At 42.5% G+C, this 20849-nt stretch overlaps 1 protein-coding gene across 4 annotated transcripts in view; it reads right to left on the reverse strand.

Moving 5' to 3' along the window:
- Positions 1 to 20849, reverse strand: part of LOC119649030 (polypeptide N-acetylgalactosaminyltransferase 5) — a 116740-nt gene that overhangs the window by 58089 nt on the left and 37802 nt on the right. For all 4 annotated transcript variants that reach the window (XR_005249079.1, XM_038051003.1, XM_038051010.1 and 1 more), the window contains exon 2: positions 2009 to 2949. Coding sequence is in view for 3 of the 4 variants with exons in the window: in XM_038051003.1 (XP_037906931.1) it covers positions 2009 to 2188 (180 nt within the window). In the remaining variant the exon portion in view is untranslated. The remainder of the gene's footprint in view (positions 1 to 2008; positions 2950 to 20849) is intronic.

Raw genomic sequence — 20849 nt, forward strand, 5'->3', positions numbered from 1 at the left:
CAATTATTATTAACAAAGTTATAGGGGATGAAACTTTACAATTTTTTGTGAATTTCGTGCACTCTACAACCTGATGACGTCATCATCACATATCAATTCGTCAATACCACACGAAGTAAGTTCGTATGAATTGAGTGGAAAAGGATTATTTTGTTTTAGTTTTTTAGTCATTTGTATATGAATATTAATTATTCCAACGAGACATGTGTGTATGTAGGTATATAGTAAATGCGTGCTAATGGACTTTGCGGATAGTGCCTAATTCAGATAGATATAAGAAGTAAATCGGAAATATGGATACGATCAATTTATATATGTGCATATATGTGCACAGTATTCGGAAACAGGCAGTTTGTTTGTTTAGGGTGAGCGTAATATCTACGGCTGTAATATGTACGTATGTATGTATGGAAAAATATGAAGGAGTATGTTGGATTTGTATAATAGCTATATACGGATAGAAAAATGTGCGTTGAAATTTCTTAGATAAGATGAACACAAAACCTTTATATCCGAAGCGCGAGCTTCCGGTATTCCAACTTGTTTTATATTTGATGTAGGTTACATTCTTGGGATTTGCTAATAATATTAAACTCATAGTGTGAAGCGTATGAGGTTGACTATTATCAATACAAGGCTTTCCATCAAATGATTTATTCAAATCGCTTTCTAAAAAATAGAGGACCATGGAATTTTTAGCTATGCGACAGTGAGCTGTCGTGCACTCGTCGCTCCCCCAATCTTTTTCTTTTTCTTCAGCCTTTGTCCCGTTCACAAGCACCACACTATCGAAAACGCCTCTCTTGCAGTTTTTCCACGAGCGGTGCAAACCCATATCGATAGCGGATATTCTCATTTCAGACGTTATCAAAACGTGTCACGCCACCAGTGCAATGCAACATCTTCGTCCCGATTACCGCAAGACGCCGTTCATTGTCTTTTATAGTCGGCCAACAACACTCAGAACTATAGAGAGCGGCAGACAGACGAGGTTGCAATAAATTTTAGGTATGATGGTAAAAGTTATACGACAGCTACCTCCCCACTGTGCATAAAACAAATTCGCTGATAGATTGTTTCTAAATTTTCAACTATCTCTCAAATGCTTTTCGGACCAATGCGGGTTGTCTATTTTATTTTGCATGATATAAATAACAATTGAAAGTTGTTTCTAAACCCCATCACTTGACATTTGCCAGCTAAGGGTATTGCTACGCATTGCAGCAGGAGGCAATCGTCATCTTTACATAAAATCGTTAACACCTTGCGCAGTAAAGGCATTACCGAAATTATTAAATACAAAAATCATATCAGAATTTGCCAATTCACTTTAATATAATAGTATTTGGAAGACGACGGAACACAATTACTAAGGATATTGCTTGAAGCGGGAAATGAAAACGTTATTCGAAAATACTGCATATGTTAACAATTGTCTTAAAAGCTGGAATGACGATAAACTAAAGGATTTAAAAACTCGATTATTATATGTTCTTAGTTTCCTACACTAGTCCGAAAAAGATAAATTTCGTATGTCATTAGAACATTATATAGCGTACACTTCAATCTCACATTCAAGACTATCATGATTTAAAGACGAAAAATGAGAATGAAACGCACGATATGAAGTTTTCCTTCGAAACAAAAGTTTATGGGTAAAGGAACAAGTTCTTGGCAACAAACGTTATTTTCCTCGAGGCCATCGTTCCTGTTTAGCACGATTGGAGAAAAATGCTTCCCAAATGAAGCCACAAAATCACTCCTAGTTTATGATTCTAAGGTTTCGACTCATTTTCATCATTCTTGTCAAAATAATGACTCTCCGAAATTTCTGATAAGCATGGGGGAAACAACATTATGTGTTAATTAAATGATACCTAAAATTTGTGGAGAATGTCATGAGATTAACTTTTTTGAAACTTCTTCAAATAGAATATCTAATTATCAACTAACTAATTTCTGGAATTTGAACATTTGTGACAATAGACCAAAAAAATGCAAAACTTACCTCGACATCATATTCTCCAGGTCTTTTACATCTCCATCCATCTGGTCCAATACATTCCGAATATCGGGCAATTAAAATTATATCAACAACGACCCAAACTAATGAGGTCAGAATAATAATACGACATGTATTCGAACGAATTTTACCGCGAAACATTCGCGAAAAACTTAATGTGGTCATTATGATTGAACACGGACGTTTCAAGCGTTATAGATTCAAACGAAATATTTGAATAAAAATTATAGAAAAATAATAATGCACAAATAATGGAATTAATCAAGCAGATAAACAAACACGAAATAAAAAAATTACTAAGCTCTTTTTGAAAAATATTCACTAGTAATCTCTCGCGCGCATTCATAGAATCTTGTTATCAACTTTTAGGGAAAATATAATTCAATTAATTTTTCCATTTGTCGAAATATTTTCTTACTATACATTCAGTATCTTTTATGGATTTTATGGATCTTTTCATTCTGTGTACATTCGACAACAATAGAAGAGTGCAAGTGTCTATTATATTCAATTCCACGTTAATTATCCAAGAGTGCCGGCGATTGTGCTTCAAATATCTCAGTACTAATAATAGTCATGTGTTGAGATGTTCATGGAGTATTTCTACAAGTTGATGCGCTAGACTTCCCCAATTCCATATTACAATTGGATTTGTGTTTTATTGGATGACGTAGGTTTCACCTGATCGTCTTTTTGCCAGTTGTGGTTTTACTGGAATTTCCACCTGAATTTGACCTGGATTTGTGTTGCTGATCCTGTTTTGAATATTTCAACATGATGCGTTGTTAAGGTGATACATGTGTGTATGCTTTTTAGGATTTTTTTTGAAAATTCAGTCTTGTAGTTGGCTTGGATACGTAATTTTTGTATGGTTGTTGTATGTGTTGGTCTTGAAGAATTATATGATTTCCTGGTCTATGATGTACCTGAAAAGAAAGAATATTGCAATTAAAAATCTTCATTGATCCATTACCAAACGAAGAAAATTTATTTAAAAAAATAAAAACAAGATAACTATTTATTCTGAATTGATTGCATTATATCACCTACAAATGTTTTTTTGGTCTGGTTCTGTTGAGAATGTCTGATAATTTCTAGGCTTAAATATTAGGGTGTCCACATTAATTTTATGTGAGCCAAGCTTAGCCAATTGCAACTTTGTTAAAAGTAGTAGGACCAAACTTGCTTGTATGGTGCTTCATATGACCATTCCTGCTGAATTTTATGGTTTCAGACTGGAATTAAGGAGAGTTGACAGTGAATTAACTATAAATAGAAATATTTAATTTAGGGGGGAACCGTAGTACCAAGCACTCAGACCTTGTTTAGGCCCATTGTACTATCTGCGGTGATCGCCTATCCAACGGCCTCTCCCCTACGGCGTCTGCAGGCTTTCGCGAATTTGAGAACATTCTAAAGAGACAGAGAATGCGCAGACTCTTCGTTGAAGAAAACCTCACCACGGTATCTTCATGAGGTCTGAGGAGGCCGGGCAACTACATACGAAATGCAGGGCCGTCTCTTCCTCATCCTTACCTTGATTGGATACAGCCGATATTATCATTGCAATTTTTCCAGGTGTTCGTTTCAGGACCGGTGTCCCATTAAAAGCCCCACTAGTGTTTTCATGTCCACTTATGCCCCTGGTTCCTTCAAAAAGACTTTCGCCTGGCGGCAGATGTCCAAATTTCTCCATTTGGTTGCTTGAATTCTTACAATTTCCCCCTTGAGAGTCAACTTGGCCGGATGCTAAAAGCTGATTCTGGCCTCATCATTGTGGATCCAGGAACTTGGCGAGCCAGTTTGTCAGATTCCTCATTTTTTTTTTTTTTTTGGAGTAGGGTAGGTGAATGCGTTTACGCACAGAGTGTTGGACTCCCGCAAAAGCACGCTGGCGGACTACCAACTAAACACCTCCCTGTCATCAGAGAACTAGCCTGGAACCGTTTGACACATTACTTCGGGCTAGCCCTCCCGCTCTCCCGGCTTTGGGAGCCTTCAAGTCAGGGAATTCCTTTCACCAACGGGAGGGGAGGGGAGGAAGGGAGTTGTTAGTTCAGGGAACCCCTTACCGTCCGATCCCTCTGCCGGTCGAGTTCAATCTTCTTCGTAGTAAGAAGAGCCCGAACATAATGCGCAATACGATTCCAGCTGCCAGCGCTCTTCAGCATCTCTCTGACAATGTTATCTGGAGAGAGCTCCCCTGTGTCTGCATAAAGCTGCTGGCGGAGGCCATCCCACCTCTCGCAAGAGAAAAAGGTGTGCTCAGCGTCATCCGGCACTCTATTGCAGAACACACAATCAGGAGATCGCGCCTTCCCAACCCTGTGCAGGTAAGACTGAAAACCTCCATGCCCACTTAGAAGTTGGGTAAGGAAGTAATCAATCTCACCGTGCTTTCTGTTCAACCACGGGTCTAATTTGTCGATGAGCCGCGCAGTCCACTTGCCCCTTGGCTCATTTTGCCAAGAAACTTGCCACTCGTTAAGGGTGCGTTGACGTTCTTCACGGGCAACCACTTCTCTTAAGTTTTCGCCCTTACGGCGATAGATAGCTTTGCGCTCCTTGGCAAGGAGGGCAACGGGGATCACTCCCGCAATCACCATCACAGCCGGTTCGGAGACAGTGCGATAAGCAGACGCCACTCGCAAAGCTCCCCGCCTCTGCACTTGAGCTAGGCGTTTACGATGCACCTCCTTGTCAAGGGCATCAGCCCATACCTCCGCACCATAGAGAAGGACGGACTGCGTTGCTCCCATGAGGAGACGTCTCCTAGTTGATATAGGGCCGCCCACATTCGCCATTAGCCGACTCAAGGCCGCGACTCCTGTTGCAGCCCTGTCCGCGGCTGCTTTGATTTGCTCGAAGAAGCTCATCTTCGAGTCGAGCATTAAACCAAGGTATTTAACCGCTGGTTTTGACTCTATAGTCAACTCGCCGATCGATATGGGACGCAAGGTCGGGATTCTCCTTCTGGTCAGAATGACTACTTCGGTTTTTTCCAGCGCAAGGTTGAAACCGTGAGCAGTCATCCATCCGCTTACCCGTCGCATCAATATGCCAAGTCTGCTTTGCGCCTGTTCAACAGTGCGTCCGGCAACAAGTGCCGCAACGTCGTCTGCATAACCGACCAGGCGCGACTCTTCAGGCATATCGAGTCTCAGCAGACTATCGTAGGAAGCGTTCCAGAGGTCCGGCCCTAGGATGGATCCCTGCGCTACTCCCGACGTGATTTCCATCCTCCTCTGGCCCTCTAGCGTCTCATAGAACAGGGAGCGGTCTTTCAGATAATCCTTCAATATCCGCAAGAGATAGCTTGGCACGTGAAAGGAGTTCTCTAGTGTGCCCAGCATATCTGTCCATCTTACGGAATTGAAGGCATTTCTGACGTCAAGCGTTATGAGGAGCACTATCCGTCGAGATCGGCGGCTGTGTGCCCCGGCTCGATTAAACGCATCTACGACCTCCATAACAGCATCCACTGTAGATTTCCCTGTTCTAAACCCGAACTGCCTTGAGGATAAGTCCCCGGCAACACGGATCGCTTCAGCGAGTCTACCCCTGATGAGCTTCTCGAGCACTTTTCCGGCCGTGTCAAGCATACACAGCGGTCGGTATGCAGACGGGAGCTCCGGATCTCCTTTACCCTTACGGATTAACGCGAGTCTGGCCACTTTCCAGCGAGAAGGAAAAATGCCCTCCTTCAAGCACGCGTTGAACGCTTCGAGCAGCAATTCTGGCCGTTGGCGGAACACCAGTTTGTAAACTTCCGCCGGGATGCCATCAGGGCCTGGCGCCTTCCTGTTTTTCATAGTGAGAACCGCTTCTTCGAGTTCTCCCATTGTGAAAAGGGGGCAATCCACGAGGCTTTCCGCGCTGTTTACATCAACCCGTACAGGGTGTCTGGGGAACAATGCCCGTACAATGCGGTCCATCTGGTCGGTGCTCAGTATGCAGGGCTTCCGCAGAGCCCCGATTTTCCGAGTGACAAGCTTATAGCCAAGTCCCCACGGGTCATCATTCACCTCATTAACGAGATTTTGCCAGCCGCGAGCTTTGCTTTTATTTATAGCGCTGCGGAGTCTCCTTTTCGCTGATCTATATTGTGCCTTTATGGCACATGCCTCCTCGTTGGCGTACAAGCGTTGTGCCAAACGGCGGAGCTTATGACACTCCTTCCTTAGGTCGGCAATTTCCGCCGTCCACCAGTACATAGAAGGCTTGTCGCGCCTGGGGCCCCTCCGGGGCATGGAAGCCTCACACGCCGCCGTTATCAGATTCATCACTGAACTCACGACGGTGTCAGCTGCGACACCACCACCCCCCGGAGTGCCCCCCGGTGCGGCCCTACCTGTTCCAAGAGCTTCGACGAACCTTCCGATGTTCACCTTCGCGACATTCCACACGCAGGGGGAACGTCGTGTTGGTGCTCGCCGGCAAGTAGCGTCAAACACTTCGAACGCAATGTACTGATGATCACTTGCCGAGAAGTCTTCTAGGACTCGCCACCCGTCCACCGATGATGCCAGAGATTCCGACGCAAAAGTGATGTCGGGAATGCTTCCTTCACAACCTGAGCGCCGAAACGTTGGCGTGGATCCGGTGTTTAAAATTATGAGTCCGGTTCTCGCCGCCATTTCCAGAATCCGTTTCCCTCTGGAGTCTGATTGAGGCATGCCCCATTCAAGAGCCCTGGCATTAAAATCACCGCCAACCAGGATTCGTCCCTCCGTGCTCGAAACGGCGTCCTCCAGAGCATCAAGCCGACGTTGAAAGTCCGGAATCGACTCATTCGGCGTCAGGTAAACGCTAAAAAACGTTATCCCTAAACACCGGATCCAGGCAAATCCGTCTCCCCGGCCTTCGGCAAGAACACGAAGTCGAACGTCGTCCCGAACCCAGATGGCAGCGGTGCCCGATAAGTCCAGATACCATGAGGACGGGTCCTTGTTTCGGTATTGCTCGCTAATCAGCACTAGATCAGCATTTACTTCCGCAGCGAACTGTGCTAGCAACTGGTGAGCGGTTGCACTCCGGTGCATATTAATTTGCAAGATGCGGATCATGGCGTTCGCACCCTAGCCCTCTCCAATTCCGCCCTGAAGATCGGACACCGTCCCGAGCCCGCAGTGTGTGCGACGCTTTCGCCAGACGCACCACGATCCCTGCAGAGAACACAACTCTCGTTTTCCTTGCAAGTCTTCGCTTGATGACCCGCTTGGCCGCATCTCCGGCATGCTGTCCTCCTGTCCGGACCCTTGCAAGCTGCTGACGTGTGTCCATAGTCCAGACACCTGTAGCACTTGGTGGGGACTATCCGCATTCGTACCCTGCATACTACCCATCCGATTTTGATTCTCCCGCTGTTAAGGAGTTTCCTCGCATATTGCTCGGGGACATCCACCACGGCAAGTTTTTGGCCTCGAGCATTTACAGAGGTAATAGCTACCCGGGCATTGGTTACCTCTGGACATTCGCGCTTTAGCGCCTCCTCTACTTCGACCTTTTCTGTGAGGCAGTCAAGATCCCGTATTTCCAGAGAGCACATGGGTTCTAGGCTGGAAACAAGGGCCTTCTCCCCCAATAGCCCCTTGACCGCTTCGCAGAACGTGCTCTTGTTGGTCGTCTTTGGGCCCAGTTCGACGAGAACTCCACCACTCCTCGTTTTCCGTATCGAAGACACCTCTGCTCCGTTCTCCTCGGGTTTCATCCTGTAGCGGATTTCACTAAGGACTTCCGCAAATGTCTTGCCTTCCGTCGGCTTAATGAGCAGAGCCGACGGTCTAGTCCTTCTTCGTTTCGTCGTTTTTTCCGCTACTGGCTTTGGGTTGGCAGCCTCCTTGTTTTTGGGCAGACGTGTCTCTGGCGCTGGAGTCCGTTGTTTCTTTTTATCCTTTTTCGCCTTTTTTTTTTGGGCCTTGGAGACTACTTCGATAAAGTCTCCTTCAGGCACGTCGTCCTCTTTCCGCTTTTTCCCCTGTTCACTTTGCAGAGGGCTATCTGCGGTCCGTTTGACGCAAGCAGCATTCTCAGCGGGGAGTGCGGCAGATGTCCAAATTTCTCCATTTGGTTGCTTGAATTCTTACAATTTCCCCCTTGAGAGTCAACTTGGCCGGATGCTAAAAGCTGATTCTGGCCTCATCATTGTGGATCCAGGAACTTGGCGAGCCAGTTTGTCAGATTCCTCATTACCACCAATGTTTGAGTACGTCGGCTCTCACATCAGGAATGTTTTGCTCATTCGGCTAGGTTTCAGCAGCCCCTGATGATAACTCCACATTAAGTGGCTTGATATGTTGCCCGAATGTCAATTCAGATGGTGCGACCTCTCCATTTTTGTTGCAGATATTCTTCTGCTGCAAATGAAATGGGCTCATAGTTCGCCTTCTTCGTCAGGTATTGCCGTTCAATGTGACTATTATGAAGGATAGCAACATAAATAAAATACGCGGAATATATGTTGCCGTAATAAGCTCATGCTAAGTATGCAAGGTTTTTGTGGATCACCTTACATATAGCATTGTGCCTGTTCGTGTATTGCCCCGGTGCCATTACAGTGTAGCCAGAAATGAGATGGTCTCTATCGTCGAATCACACATTCTGCGCTGGCCGTTCTGCTCCCGCTTTTTCATTATGAGGTCTTTTTAAACACAGGTGCGAACCACGCCGTGCTGAATGGCAAACATAAATCCCTCTGTCTCCAGCACACAATTTTCTGTTCGACTAATGCAAATCGACGAACAGTTCCCAGAGACAAGTCACTCAGAGGATTGAAAGATCGATTCTTCAAGTTAAGTGGAGTTAGCTCGCAATCTGCCTTACAAGCAACCGCATACAAGAAACTCGCCTGCTCTCGGCTGTAAAAATAAGCGCATAGCGAGTCTACTTTTCGTTGAGGAGTTGATGCCGTCGGTTGGCATTGCGAGTATTGGTTTGAATCAACCTAGCAATGGCTTGCCTTAGTGAGCTAAGCTTCTATCGATTAAAGGATTTCCCTTTTTCCTTCGTAACCCGCAGCACACACCTTAACAAGATCATCCTCCAATGTAATGATCAATGCCAAGTCAGGAAGGGAGCATCAAACGCTGCACCTCACTGTACATCTGAGGCAGGAGAAGCATCGACTGCGAATGCGATGCGTCTTTGATCTTCTCTCTCTATCGCGGTACTCGGATCCGGAGTTTTACGGCACTACGCGCGCGGTCGAGCCTTAATTTTTTTTTCATTTTAATTCCAATTTAGCTCTCGTGTTGATTATTGGATGGATTCGCGCAAAGTCCCGTGTTTGATTGATTTTCAGGTTATGGTGCGGATCCACGCTCGGTTAAAGGACACGTGAAGCTTTGAATAATGACAGTTGAGAAATTGAAGTGTTCCCCTCACATCCACGAGCATGGCTAGCAAACATTCAGGCAAGCGTGTTTTGACGGAACACTTTGATGGAACTCCAGCCAGCTTTCTTTTCTTTTTAGGTTTTCGAATAGTTCTCTCTTGGTCGTCTCCGGCTTCTCAGGATGGGTTGTTAAGAAATTTCCAAATTCAAGAAGGGTGCATATGGTTTTTCATCAAATATAGCCCTGTGGAGTACCAAATGAAAGATCTCGATTGATGCTTTTTCAAGCAAATGCTAGTTTTGACATTGGTTGCAAAGAGGAGCAAAGAGGAGTGCGAGGGTCCGAAAGGGGTCAATTATTTCAAGGACCTGCTCTCTGAAACTAATCACGCAAAAAAATCTAAAAACATAACGGTGATCCATACACATGGTATCTAAGCCTCAAAGTACTCTCCTTTGCGCGATCTAGTCGAAGTCAATAGTATGTTATTTTATTTTGAAAATTTGCTGTGTTCTGAAGTTCATCCTAGATCCGGAAAAATTTGAAATAATATAGGATATGAAGCATCATACTGGAAAGTCTGGTAGATATTCTGTTAGTATGAACAACGTTACAGTAGGTTCACGTGAAATCCTTCTCCCCAAGAAATAAAATGTCGGCACCACATCGAATTGTATATTAGGTATATTCAACGTACGAGCTATGTATAAATGGAACCATAGTGTACTCGAATAGTTTTACATAAACGCTTAAGAAAACCTTTCATACCTCCGACTTGTTTAAGGTTTTGTGTAGAACGTAACCTTGTTAAAATCTATTCATTTTCTGCCTGTCTGTCACATCCACTTTTCTCAGAAATGGTAGTACCGATTGACATGGAATGCGGTGGGAAGGTTGGATCCGTGAACACTCACGCTTGCAAAGAGTTACATCTTTCTATGTTGCGTTTAAGGGGGATTTTGCCATCAGCTTCAGCTCCAGTATAGTTATACGAGGGGCCAATGGTAGATCTCGATTAGTATTTTATGATCTTAATTTTGACATTTGCCGGAAAGGCGGGGAGCAAAAATTGATCATTTCTTGCACGGGCCCATTCTCAGAAACTACTCGAACGACAAATCTGGGAAAACATGAAGCAACCCCTATACCGTGTCCTGGACTCACAATAATATCCAGACGGGCATCTACTCGAATAAAGTTAATAATAGCAGTGTTTTCAGGAAATTGACCGAACATCCCTTTAATTTATCCTAGATCCCAAGTTTAGTGAAAATTGTACTCTTGCTGATAAAGTTACAGTAGTTCGAAATTGTCTCTTCCGTGTAAATTTATTACAATCTAAAACAGTGAATATCAGTATAACACCAAAGTCAGTAATCTGACCTGATGTGCAAGTGAAACAATTCTTCACTCAAATGCACTTACACAAGAAATACACAACTGTGAAGCTTTCGGTTTTCGACTTATTTATGGATGGAGTTGGAAATCTTAAAAAGATGCTTCTGCGCCAGGTTGCAGCACCTTACTTCTCTATCCCTATTTCAGCGGGACCACCGCAAATACTATTTCGTGGGGAGGGCTCTTGTTTATACCAGCAGAATTAAATCATGTATCCGCCGCGCTTTCCGGGCTCGACTCAGCTTCTGTAGCTTTTCTTGGTGCACCAGTATTGTTATATTTGCCGCGCTCCAACTTGCTTCCGAGCTCAGCATCTCAAATTATGGGGCCCGATAATTACTAATTAATTTCTCTCTTTCATCTACGTACCTTAGACAACATGCTCTGGGTACTCAGGTGTAGCGACACTTCCCGGAAAATGTAACTACCGTGTTCCGTTAGGAATTGTGTTAGATGGTAACAATCAACATTGACCTCTTTTGGCACACGGAGGCAGAGCTTCAATATGGGGAGTTGTGGAACACCTGCTGTCACAATATATTCTTTTAGCCTGGTATTCGTCTCGTACCAAAGAAGTCTCTCCGAGAGGTAACTTTAGATTATCCGAGCTAAGTAATCGGGGGCACCCAGTTTACCCAAGGTATCTAGTTGGCGAATTAAAGACATTCCTGACATCTAGCGTCGCGCTGGTAAGTACCAAATCCGAGGTCGAGCCAGCTCCATAATGGGATTTTCCAGGAACACCTCTGTGCCCGATCCATCTTCCATTACTGACCCGTCGGTGCAGATGATTAAGTCTGTAACTCCAAAAGACTCGCGTCTGTAATTCCAAAAGACTCGTGGCCGTTTATTGAGCATTCTTCTCTTCTTATTTTTTGGTGATTACGGCGGAGAATATCTTTTCAAAAACGAATCTGAAAACCATATGACCGGCGGGCATCAGACCCACTTGATGTTTGCCAACGAATTTTCAGATGGACTCATGACCGTATGATTGACCATTTTTTAACGAGCGAATAGTATTGGGGATAGATTTAGGATACCTTCGAGTGCCGCAGTCGACGTACTACTGATTGCTTCAGTAATACTTAGGCAACCGAATTTACGAATGTACGTCAGCAGCTTCCTGCTGTTAGGAAAGTTTAGTTTCGGCCACCAGACGATGGATCAAAATGGGTTTTATTATGGATGTATACATTCAATGAATCCGTTTTGGTGAGGGTCTTCAGGTCTTACCTATCGTAGTCCTACAGTTTTTTAAGATATAAAGTGCAGAATTAGGTTGTATTTCTTTTACTTTTTTTTTCGTCAACAAGATACTGTTAATTTTGTCGGGTTTTTAACCATTTCCCGACAACTTATATATTATTTTTCAATTTAAGGTATTTTTTTATATTAATTATAGTTTGTTATTTATTAACAGAAAACTTTGAGTGCCCACAGTGGCCATAACGTTTGTATGTATATATCGAATGAATCCATTTTGATGAAAGTATCCAGGCCTTACCTATCCCCCTGCAGCACCAGAGCAATCTGCAGAATTTCTGGTATTGTTCCTGGATATGGTGCTTCCACACTTGGGAGTCGAAATGTAATTCTAAATATTTGACCCTTTGTACCAGCTGGATTTCCGCCCTGTTAAGGTGGGTAACGTGCCACAATTGACGTTCCTAGGGAACGTCTCCTTCCGTGGAATTAGGAGCCGACACCTGTAATGTGTCCCAAGTTCGTAGTAAAACTAGGTAAGCCTGTTTGCTCCCGAAGCTTCTTAATATCCAGTTCAAAAACACCGATAGTGAGAAAAGTTCTCGACCTATCGGCTCTTTCTCTTGCTTTGCTCCAGGTGGGAGTGTTGAAGTTATTCTGAACACCAAGTTGTTTCAGCACCATTACGCTCCTCTTCGGGAAGCCAGAGAAAGCACTTTTTAAAAGATGGCAGCTCGGGAATCTTTTTCACCCCCACACATCGTTGAAGGAAGCAGTACAGTCTGAGGAAGTTGTTTGTGCTTTCATTTGCAAAGTTTATCCGTAATATTTTACGGTATACACCTACCGACTCAAAACGTAGTATAATCCCTTGCGAGGATGCAGTCCTTACAACTACTGTAGGAGGAATTTCCTCATAAACTGAATGGATTGATGCCGTCATGCAAAACCCATCCATCGACTTTGATAGCTTTGGCCGCTGCTTGCCGAACCGTCTTTGCAGCCATTTGCGCCGAAGATTTGGGATTGTTAGAAGACCGTTGCCGATTTGGTTTGCCCTTAGCCGCAGATTCTCCAGACGATCCTTTCTTTTTAACTTTGGCACAAACCGGGGATGTGTTTTGGCCGGAGGAAATTTTAGTCAAAGGCGTTTTAGCCGGAGGCTTTTTGCAGCCTGAAGACAGATGCTTAACCCTAGGCAAGACTTTAGCCTCAGCAGATGGCGGGGTCAGAAGGGCTGACAGGTAAGCAAGTTCCTGTAGTGAGGGAAGGTGGAAATTTCTCAGTTTGACTAATGACTTGGTTTATGACATGACATGCATTTGTAAAGGGTTTATGCGCCAGTAATCGGTCTTGTGTCTGCAGGGTTCAGTACCATATCCTTTTTCGGGGCAAGGTAGGTAATTCCTGCCGTGATGGAAAATGAAAATTCAGTCCGGCATAGTGGCATAGCGAGTGCCTTCGGTGGTAATTCGCTCAGCATGCCCTTTTGCTTTTGTTACCAGAAAATGTACTGTCTGGACGTTCGGTTGGAATTCGTTTAGTGGCCTGAAAGAACTCCGACTCGTGTATGTTGCATTTTGGGAACGTCTGCAGTAACTTTCGCTCTACCGTCGTAACCGATAAAAAGCTTCTACTTTGGTGTGTCAAAAATTTCAATTACAAGTGTCTCACTGGAAACGGTATAGTTCCGATAAACCCTCTGATTTGAGTTAGCCTAGCAATGTCCTGCCTTAATGAGTCACGTCTTTAGTTGTCTAATTTTCACATCTTGTCTGTTTGCCCAAAACTGAGGAGTCCGTGGACCACAACCGTGGAAGTAAGTTGCTTCCTAACTGGTCTGGTCCGCCATCAAGTGGATGCAGTTTTTTGGGACTACACTGAAACTCGAATATACTGTCGAAACGTAAAGATAATTGAAATGCAGAATAATTTATAAAAATGTAATTGGTGAACCTTGGCAGGTCAATCCGACAACGATTTTAACCCTATATACAGACTATTTTTACAAACGTTTCTCATCATGCTGAACGCTGGCACCGCTTGAAACCATCTCTCTGTCAGAAAAGCCGAACATCCTCCAAAACACTTCCTTCAAGCACACCATTTACAGGCAAGTTTTCGAAACCGAAGTCAGCGAATCAACTTTCCGACTCCAATCAATCCCATCTTTTCACAGCACCCAATCCATACAACACCTTTTTACTTATCCCTCAATCACTCATCCATTTTGTAATAACGAATACCGTCACGGAGTCGAACATGAGGTCTAAAAATAAAAAAATCAATAGGTCCCGACAAAATTCCCTAAGGTTCAGTTCCTTCAGTCCAGAAATGTGGAAAAAATGGTGTCCCGTAAGAATATGTAGATGTCGCTGAAAATGAAGAGAGTCGTCGTCGTCCTTTCCCTCAAAATTGTTGATACCTCCATACCCACTTTGAATGAAGTCACTTTCTCTCGCCCTTTCAATGTACTCCATATCTTGAAGGCATTCAACCGTGAAACCAGGGGCCTGAAAATCCTCATTCTAAACACAGCTTCCCAACGCCCCAAAAACTAAGCTGTCCTGTTATAAACAGCTTTCAGACCTCCCCTTATTTTTGGGTCCGTCTTCTAGTTCGATAATTCCCCGTCCCAAAGTAAAGGTTCTCCCCAGAGAAGGAAAGAGCCCCCGTCAGAGATCTGATATTTGCAAGAACAAAGACCATCCCATTTACATTTCCCACAAAATGCCATATAATTCCTACCAGACCCCGCATCGATGATGTTCTCGCCATTCGTTGGAAGGAAATTATCACTACCCATTAATGATAACGTTAACAAATAACGAAATTGAGCGAACCAATTGGAAACAGCATTTAAAAGAAACAAACTTTTGAAGAAACGTTTTCCAGCGGGCTGTATGACAGTGCATATATCTTTGGTGGCTCAACGGGAACTAGGGAGTTTTAATCCATCAAACGTGTCGTTCTATCATGTCTGTTACTGTACTGACAAATCACAACTTATCCCGGTCTCTCACAAAAACATTATATCCAATGAAAATTGACGAAAAAGTATTTGTCAGAATTTCTTGGCCCGAAACCACAGAACCTCACATTTCATCCCACACGATGATGATAGGCCATCGACCATAATGGACAATATTTTCATTAAATTTGTTTATTTGATGTAAAATTGGAATGAATCGAATATACGAAAAGATGTTTCTTTCAACCTATTGGTAATATATGATCCGTAGAACTGAGGATAAATATTTACTAAACATTATTACAAAATCCTTTGTTGTTACTATTAAGACGGCTCCATTTGCAAAGCTTTACCCAGTAATCCAAATTGGAATAATACTATAATTACATGAGAACTTGCCAGCAACTAGTAACTGATAAGACTACTTGATACTCGTATATTTGTACTTAGATATACGCAAAGTGGGGTGAATGTGTAATGCAAATGGATAAACACGCAAGTCTACCTTAATTCATTGTTTTAGTGCTACTGACGTCTGTTTCAAATTTTCCCGTTTCAAATGATAAGGAAATTCATGGCATGGAACTTATTACCATAAAAATAGAAAACTAACAATTATGTTTATTTGTGTTTTCAGAGCATTATGTTATTTGACATTGTTTCCCATGAAACAGAGTCACTTTGGAACTGGTTATTTTGAGTTATATTAGTATTGAAACCTGTACGAGAAAGATATGCTTTCCTAGAAATGTTTTTAGATCCGCAGCTAACATCAGATAATTCGAAAAATTTCAACTACGAACGACTATATGATAAAATATACTGAATCCATTAGTCAAATACAACGACTCTGAATTCCTCGGCAGAGAGGACTGCTGAATATTAGAAATAATATTTTTGAAAGGAGAGGAAATTTATCAATAATATTGGAAAACAAACTGACATATTTGCTAAGCTATAAATAAATACATGATATATATATCTTTAAATATTTTAGATTATCACTGTATATTTACCTCAAATATTGCAGGATAAATTGGGAAAATCGGGTGATATCAAAAATCTATCTATCTATCATAGATCTAAGCAAATATCAGTGAGAATTTAGTCGAATTTAATTTCAACCATTCGGAATCAGCTCAAACGATGCAGGAGAAGACACTTGCTTAAATAAGGTTAAAGAAATTCCAAGCACCCAGGGTCACATATTAGCCCCATTTATGGTTTCTTCACAGAAAGAGCAAATTCCTCATTGAAGACCTCTTACAAGTATCTTCGCCATGCTCCTATTCGTGGCGAATAGCCTTATAAAAGAGGCAAGGCAACGTCTTCTTCCTTCTGGCAGTGACTACAAGTGTCCGAGCCAATCATCTCGAAATCCGCCAGGTAGATTTTTTTTGTTCCAAATGTCACTCTAGCAGCTGTAGATTCTTTCACAAGGAATCCTCCGAGCAGACTTAACAATGGAAAATTTAACGCCCGAAGTCCGCTCTGATTCCATCATTATTACTATTAGGTTGTTGCAAACGAAATGGCCGTTTTGGTACTAAAACTTGAAACTACTGTAAAGCTTACAAAGATTTATTTATTTAATCAAAATAAGTGCCAATAGATTCAAAACACTTCTCCCAGCGAGATTCAAGAGCATGTATGCCAGTTTCGTAGAAGTCCAACTGTCGGGTGTTGATAAATTCGTCGAAGGCAATTTGGACAGCCTCTTCGTTCCTAAATTGTTTTTCCGCCAAAAAATGATCCAAATGCTTAAAAAAGTGGTAGTCGGTTGGCGAAAGGTCCGGTGAATATGGTGGATGAGGCGGAGTCTCATACTACGATTCGTTCAACTTTTGAACCGTTGTTCTAGAAACATGAGGTCGTGCATTGTCGTGAAGGAGTATCACACCATCTCTGTTGACCAATCTCGGCCGTTGAATCCTCAATTTTTGGGGTATTTCCTCGAGTTGGGCACAGTATTTCTGTGCATTTATCGTTTCTCCAGGTGCCAAAACAGAATAGTGGATAACTCCAGCTGTAGACCACCAAACAGTCACCAATACCTTCTTCGGATGGAGGCTCGGTTTCGGCATATGCTTCGATGGCGCATCAACATCTAGGGATCGTGCTAATCAGCGACGACTATCGTATAATATCAACTTTTCATCACATGTCACTATTCTGTGCAAAAAGGGATCGCTTCTGTAGCGGGAGGGTCAAGAACTGCAAATTTCCATTCGAAGCGCCATGTTTTGCTCCGTAAGGACATGCGAAACCCATTTGTCGAGCTTTTTCACCTTTCTAACTTGTTGACAGTGCCGGGAAACTGTCGAAGAGTGTACGTCCAGTTTCTCTGCAATGTCTCTCACAGACTGACGTGTGTCGGGTTCGACTAGCAAACCCAGCTCGTCGTTGTCAATCAATGGTTCTGGATATCCACGTGGCTCACTTTGAAGGTTTACGTCGTCTGGCCGGAATTTTTCGAACCATCGTATCAGCTCCGAATGCGCTGTTAATGTTCCTGGTCGCCTCCGCTGCTTTATGACCGAGTTTGAACTCATACAGAAAAAGTATACGTTATTGGCTCTTGTCCATTCTTTTTATCCTTTTTATTCATTGTTATCACATCGATGGCCAAAACTGAAATGACTCCTTGATTAAATGTAGGAGTATTTATACTTCATTATCCGACACCAACAGCACCACCTGGTGGTGGTTTGATACAGCAAAATCGCAACTAACTTTACTTGATTGCCAAATCGGCCATTTCATATGCAACAACCTAATACCACGATATTCAAATACCATTTGAATATTAGGAACGTTTCGTTCAGTCGACCGAGTTCAAACCATGTAGTGACAATTCCATAGGAATTGATAACATCGCTTAGAACAGATTCGAATGACGCGGTCCATCTTGGGAGAGTGGATTCTACTGCACGAAGTAGCCAATAATGCAATTGTTGTAGCTTTTGAGTAACAGTGGGGGTCACTTTATCTAGTACCCCCATATAGCAAAACAGAGTGTGATGACTCGTCAGACTGAGAACCTTGGTTTTGTTGGTATTTATCTTCAATCTTACTCTACTGGGCTTTCTTTCCAAATCCAGAGCCATTTGGCCAAAATCCATAGTCCGGTGAGAAAACAAACAAATGTTATCAGTGTAGTGGAGGTGTTTGAGGAAAGATGTCATAGTCCATTGGATTCTTCCACGTCCTCCGGACAAGGCAGCATGAAAAACGTCACCGATAACAAGAAGAAGTAATATCAGTGGTAAGATGCAACACTGATGGACTCCACTTGCGAACTCAAAAGGAAGTAAGGAAAAAGCTCGGAGAGTTTTTTCCTTGGTGCCGCATCTGACATTTTGCTCCATCATATGGCGCCCTGACAATACCTATTAATTTCTCCGAAATGCCCTCCCTGCGTAGAGCACGCTAGATACACTCCCTGTTCACGGTGTCCAAAGCTTTCTCTAAATCGATGAAAAGCAGATGCAGCGAAGATCTAAACTAAAGGCATTGTCCCAAAAGGATCTGTAGGGTGTTAAGGTGGTCAATGTAGGAGGATCCGGAACGGAAACCAGTCTCCTCCCTGTCGATTAAGCTTCCGAATTTTTCTTTGATGCGCTCCAAGATTATTTCAATTGCAGGTGCAGGTGCTCGATAAATAACTCTACGGGGAAATCGTCAAGCCCTGTTGTTTCACTCCGTTTGAATGCATTAATGGCCGAAATGATTTCACTTCCGTTTGGAGGAACAGTTCGTATCCGCATGTTACGGTAGCTAACCATTTTATCCTCAAGAGGAGGAACCTCATCGGAGGTGATACGATTAAGAATCGTGGTGAAGTGTCCCTTGCACTTCTTCAGTTGCCCGTTATCGTAGATAAGATGTCCCAGGGCCATCGAGATGCGGTATAAACTTCTGAAATCATTGCGTTCTGTGGCATCTTCCGCTTTTCTGGCGGCACACAATAACCTTCAGGAAATTCGGACAGTATCAGAGTTCGATGGTCCTGTCATCACTTGCAGCGGGCAATAGTGCCTTCAATGCCTTTCGTTCACTGATTTGCTTCCACGATTACGCAGTGAGCTAGATCTTATGACGCCCCTTCAAGATGTGGCATTTTTATGGCACCCAATGCTTATCGATATTGTCAGATAGGTTATCACCAAGGCAGCGCTTCCAATGTCGAATGACAGCTGGATGATATAAACGGCCGAGGTTGAGCTTGGGGGGTCGCAACTCTCCAATCCTTCGGAAAATAGCGAGAAATTGAACAACAAGAGTACCTTGAAAAATATTGAAGAGTTCGACTTAAAGCAATCATCTACTTGGCTTCGTGAGTATACCGAATTGGATTGTGGCGCGGCCTAAATAATTATGACGGGAAAAGAAGGTAAATTGGGTATGGTAACCCAACTGAAGAACTATTTCCTCTGATGACTCAAAATATAATTTCTTAGGATCAGATAGATCCTCTTGAAAGAATAAAAAGTGAAAAATTGAAGTTTTAATGTGCGTCTAAAATGCGTCATCCCATCCAATCATGGCGAGGTTCGATTTTTTTTTTCTGTGGCGACGTAATAAATGCAAGAAACTTCCTTTTTGGATTTTTCTTCACCGTTGTAGCTTTCGGCACTATAGTCGTATGCTTAATAGAAAGAAGATCGATCTCCGCTGGCCCAGCTCTTGATATTATAAGCAAAATGTGACTCAAATTACATTAATTTATCACAAGAAGGCATACAGATTACCCCAATAAGAGGCCATGACGTTGAAAATTTACTCAAATGTAAGATAATTGATCACCTTACATGCGTAGAATTGGAAATATTCCCTAATAAATTCCCCGCTATCTATTATAAATTGAGTGCTTGAACAACCGGAAACTATTATATTTCGATTTGCTACCAATCAGATGATGTTAAGGTCAGGTTTAATTTTCTAAACTATTTACAGAAAAATTTGGAAGATCTACTTGAATGAATACTTAAATACCCAAAACTGGAGTGTAACAGTTTGGAGCATATTCAAATGGCAAGCATCGTATTGAAAATCAAGGAACCTATGTTAAGTAAATTTTATTCATAAATGTACTGTTTCCCTCCAAACAGTTCAGTGACCAATTTCTCTCTTTAAAATTAAATAAAACTATGACCCGAAAAAAATTAGGCAAGAATAGCCGTGGGTCTACTTTATTATAAAGCATAAAAACTGGTTGATAATTTAATCGTTTCAAAGTCACGGCCTGGAAAAAGAAAATTTCCTATGCTTCTGCTAATGTGAATACAGCGACCAGTTTTCTTGCCTCAACTTCTCTATACATCATACATAACTGTTTTTTTTAATAATTATACTTCATTCAGCGGAAGAAAATTAAAATTGAAATTCGCATCGTCTTATATGCCTCTTCATGTTTGGTCTTGACTGACTTACACCATGATCATGAAAACTTGAAAGCAAGCAAGAAAGCAGCCAACAAGATGATCTCGGCACATGTGGTATCCATGCTTACTTCAATTACTTTTAACTCAAGATTGAATGGAAAGATTCTTTGTGGATCTGACATAGTGGTAAGCGGAGCACAATGTACCTTTTCTAATCAGTGTATGACAACGTATATTTTATCGTTTGAAGATAACAGAAGGGTGTTTTACTTCAAAGATCCCACCTCAATGAGTATGAAAAGATATACATACATATAGTATGTACTCCGTGAACAAATCATGAAGTAATAATTAATTTGGTAATGTAGTTTGCAAAACTAACTCTACGATCCTTAATTAATCTAAGTAACTTTAAGTACTTGAAAGCGAAAGTAGAATAACAACAAATTTTTCTACCGCAATTTTTCACATAAAAGCCGAATAATAAATTTTATAGGTCAATAAAAGTACTCACAACCCATAAAACGTTTCTA

This window comes from Hermetia illucens, chromosome 1 (genome assembly GCF_905115235.1).
Source record: "Hermetia illucens chromosome 1, iHerIll2.2.curated.20191125, whole genome shotgun sequence".
NCBI classification, from domain to species: Eukaryota; Metazoa; Arthropoda; class Insecta; order Diptera; family Stratiomyidae; genus Hermetia; species Hermetia illucens.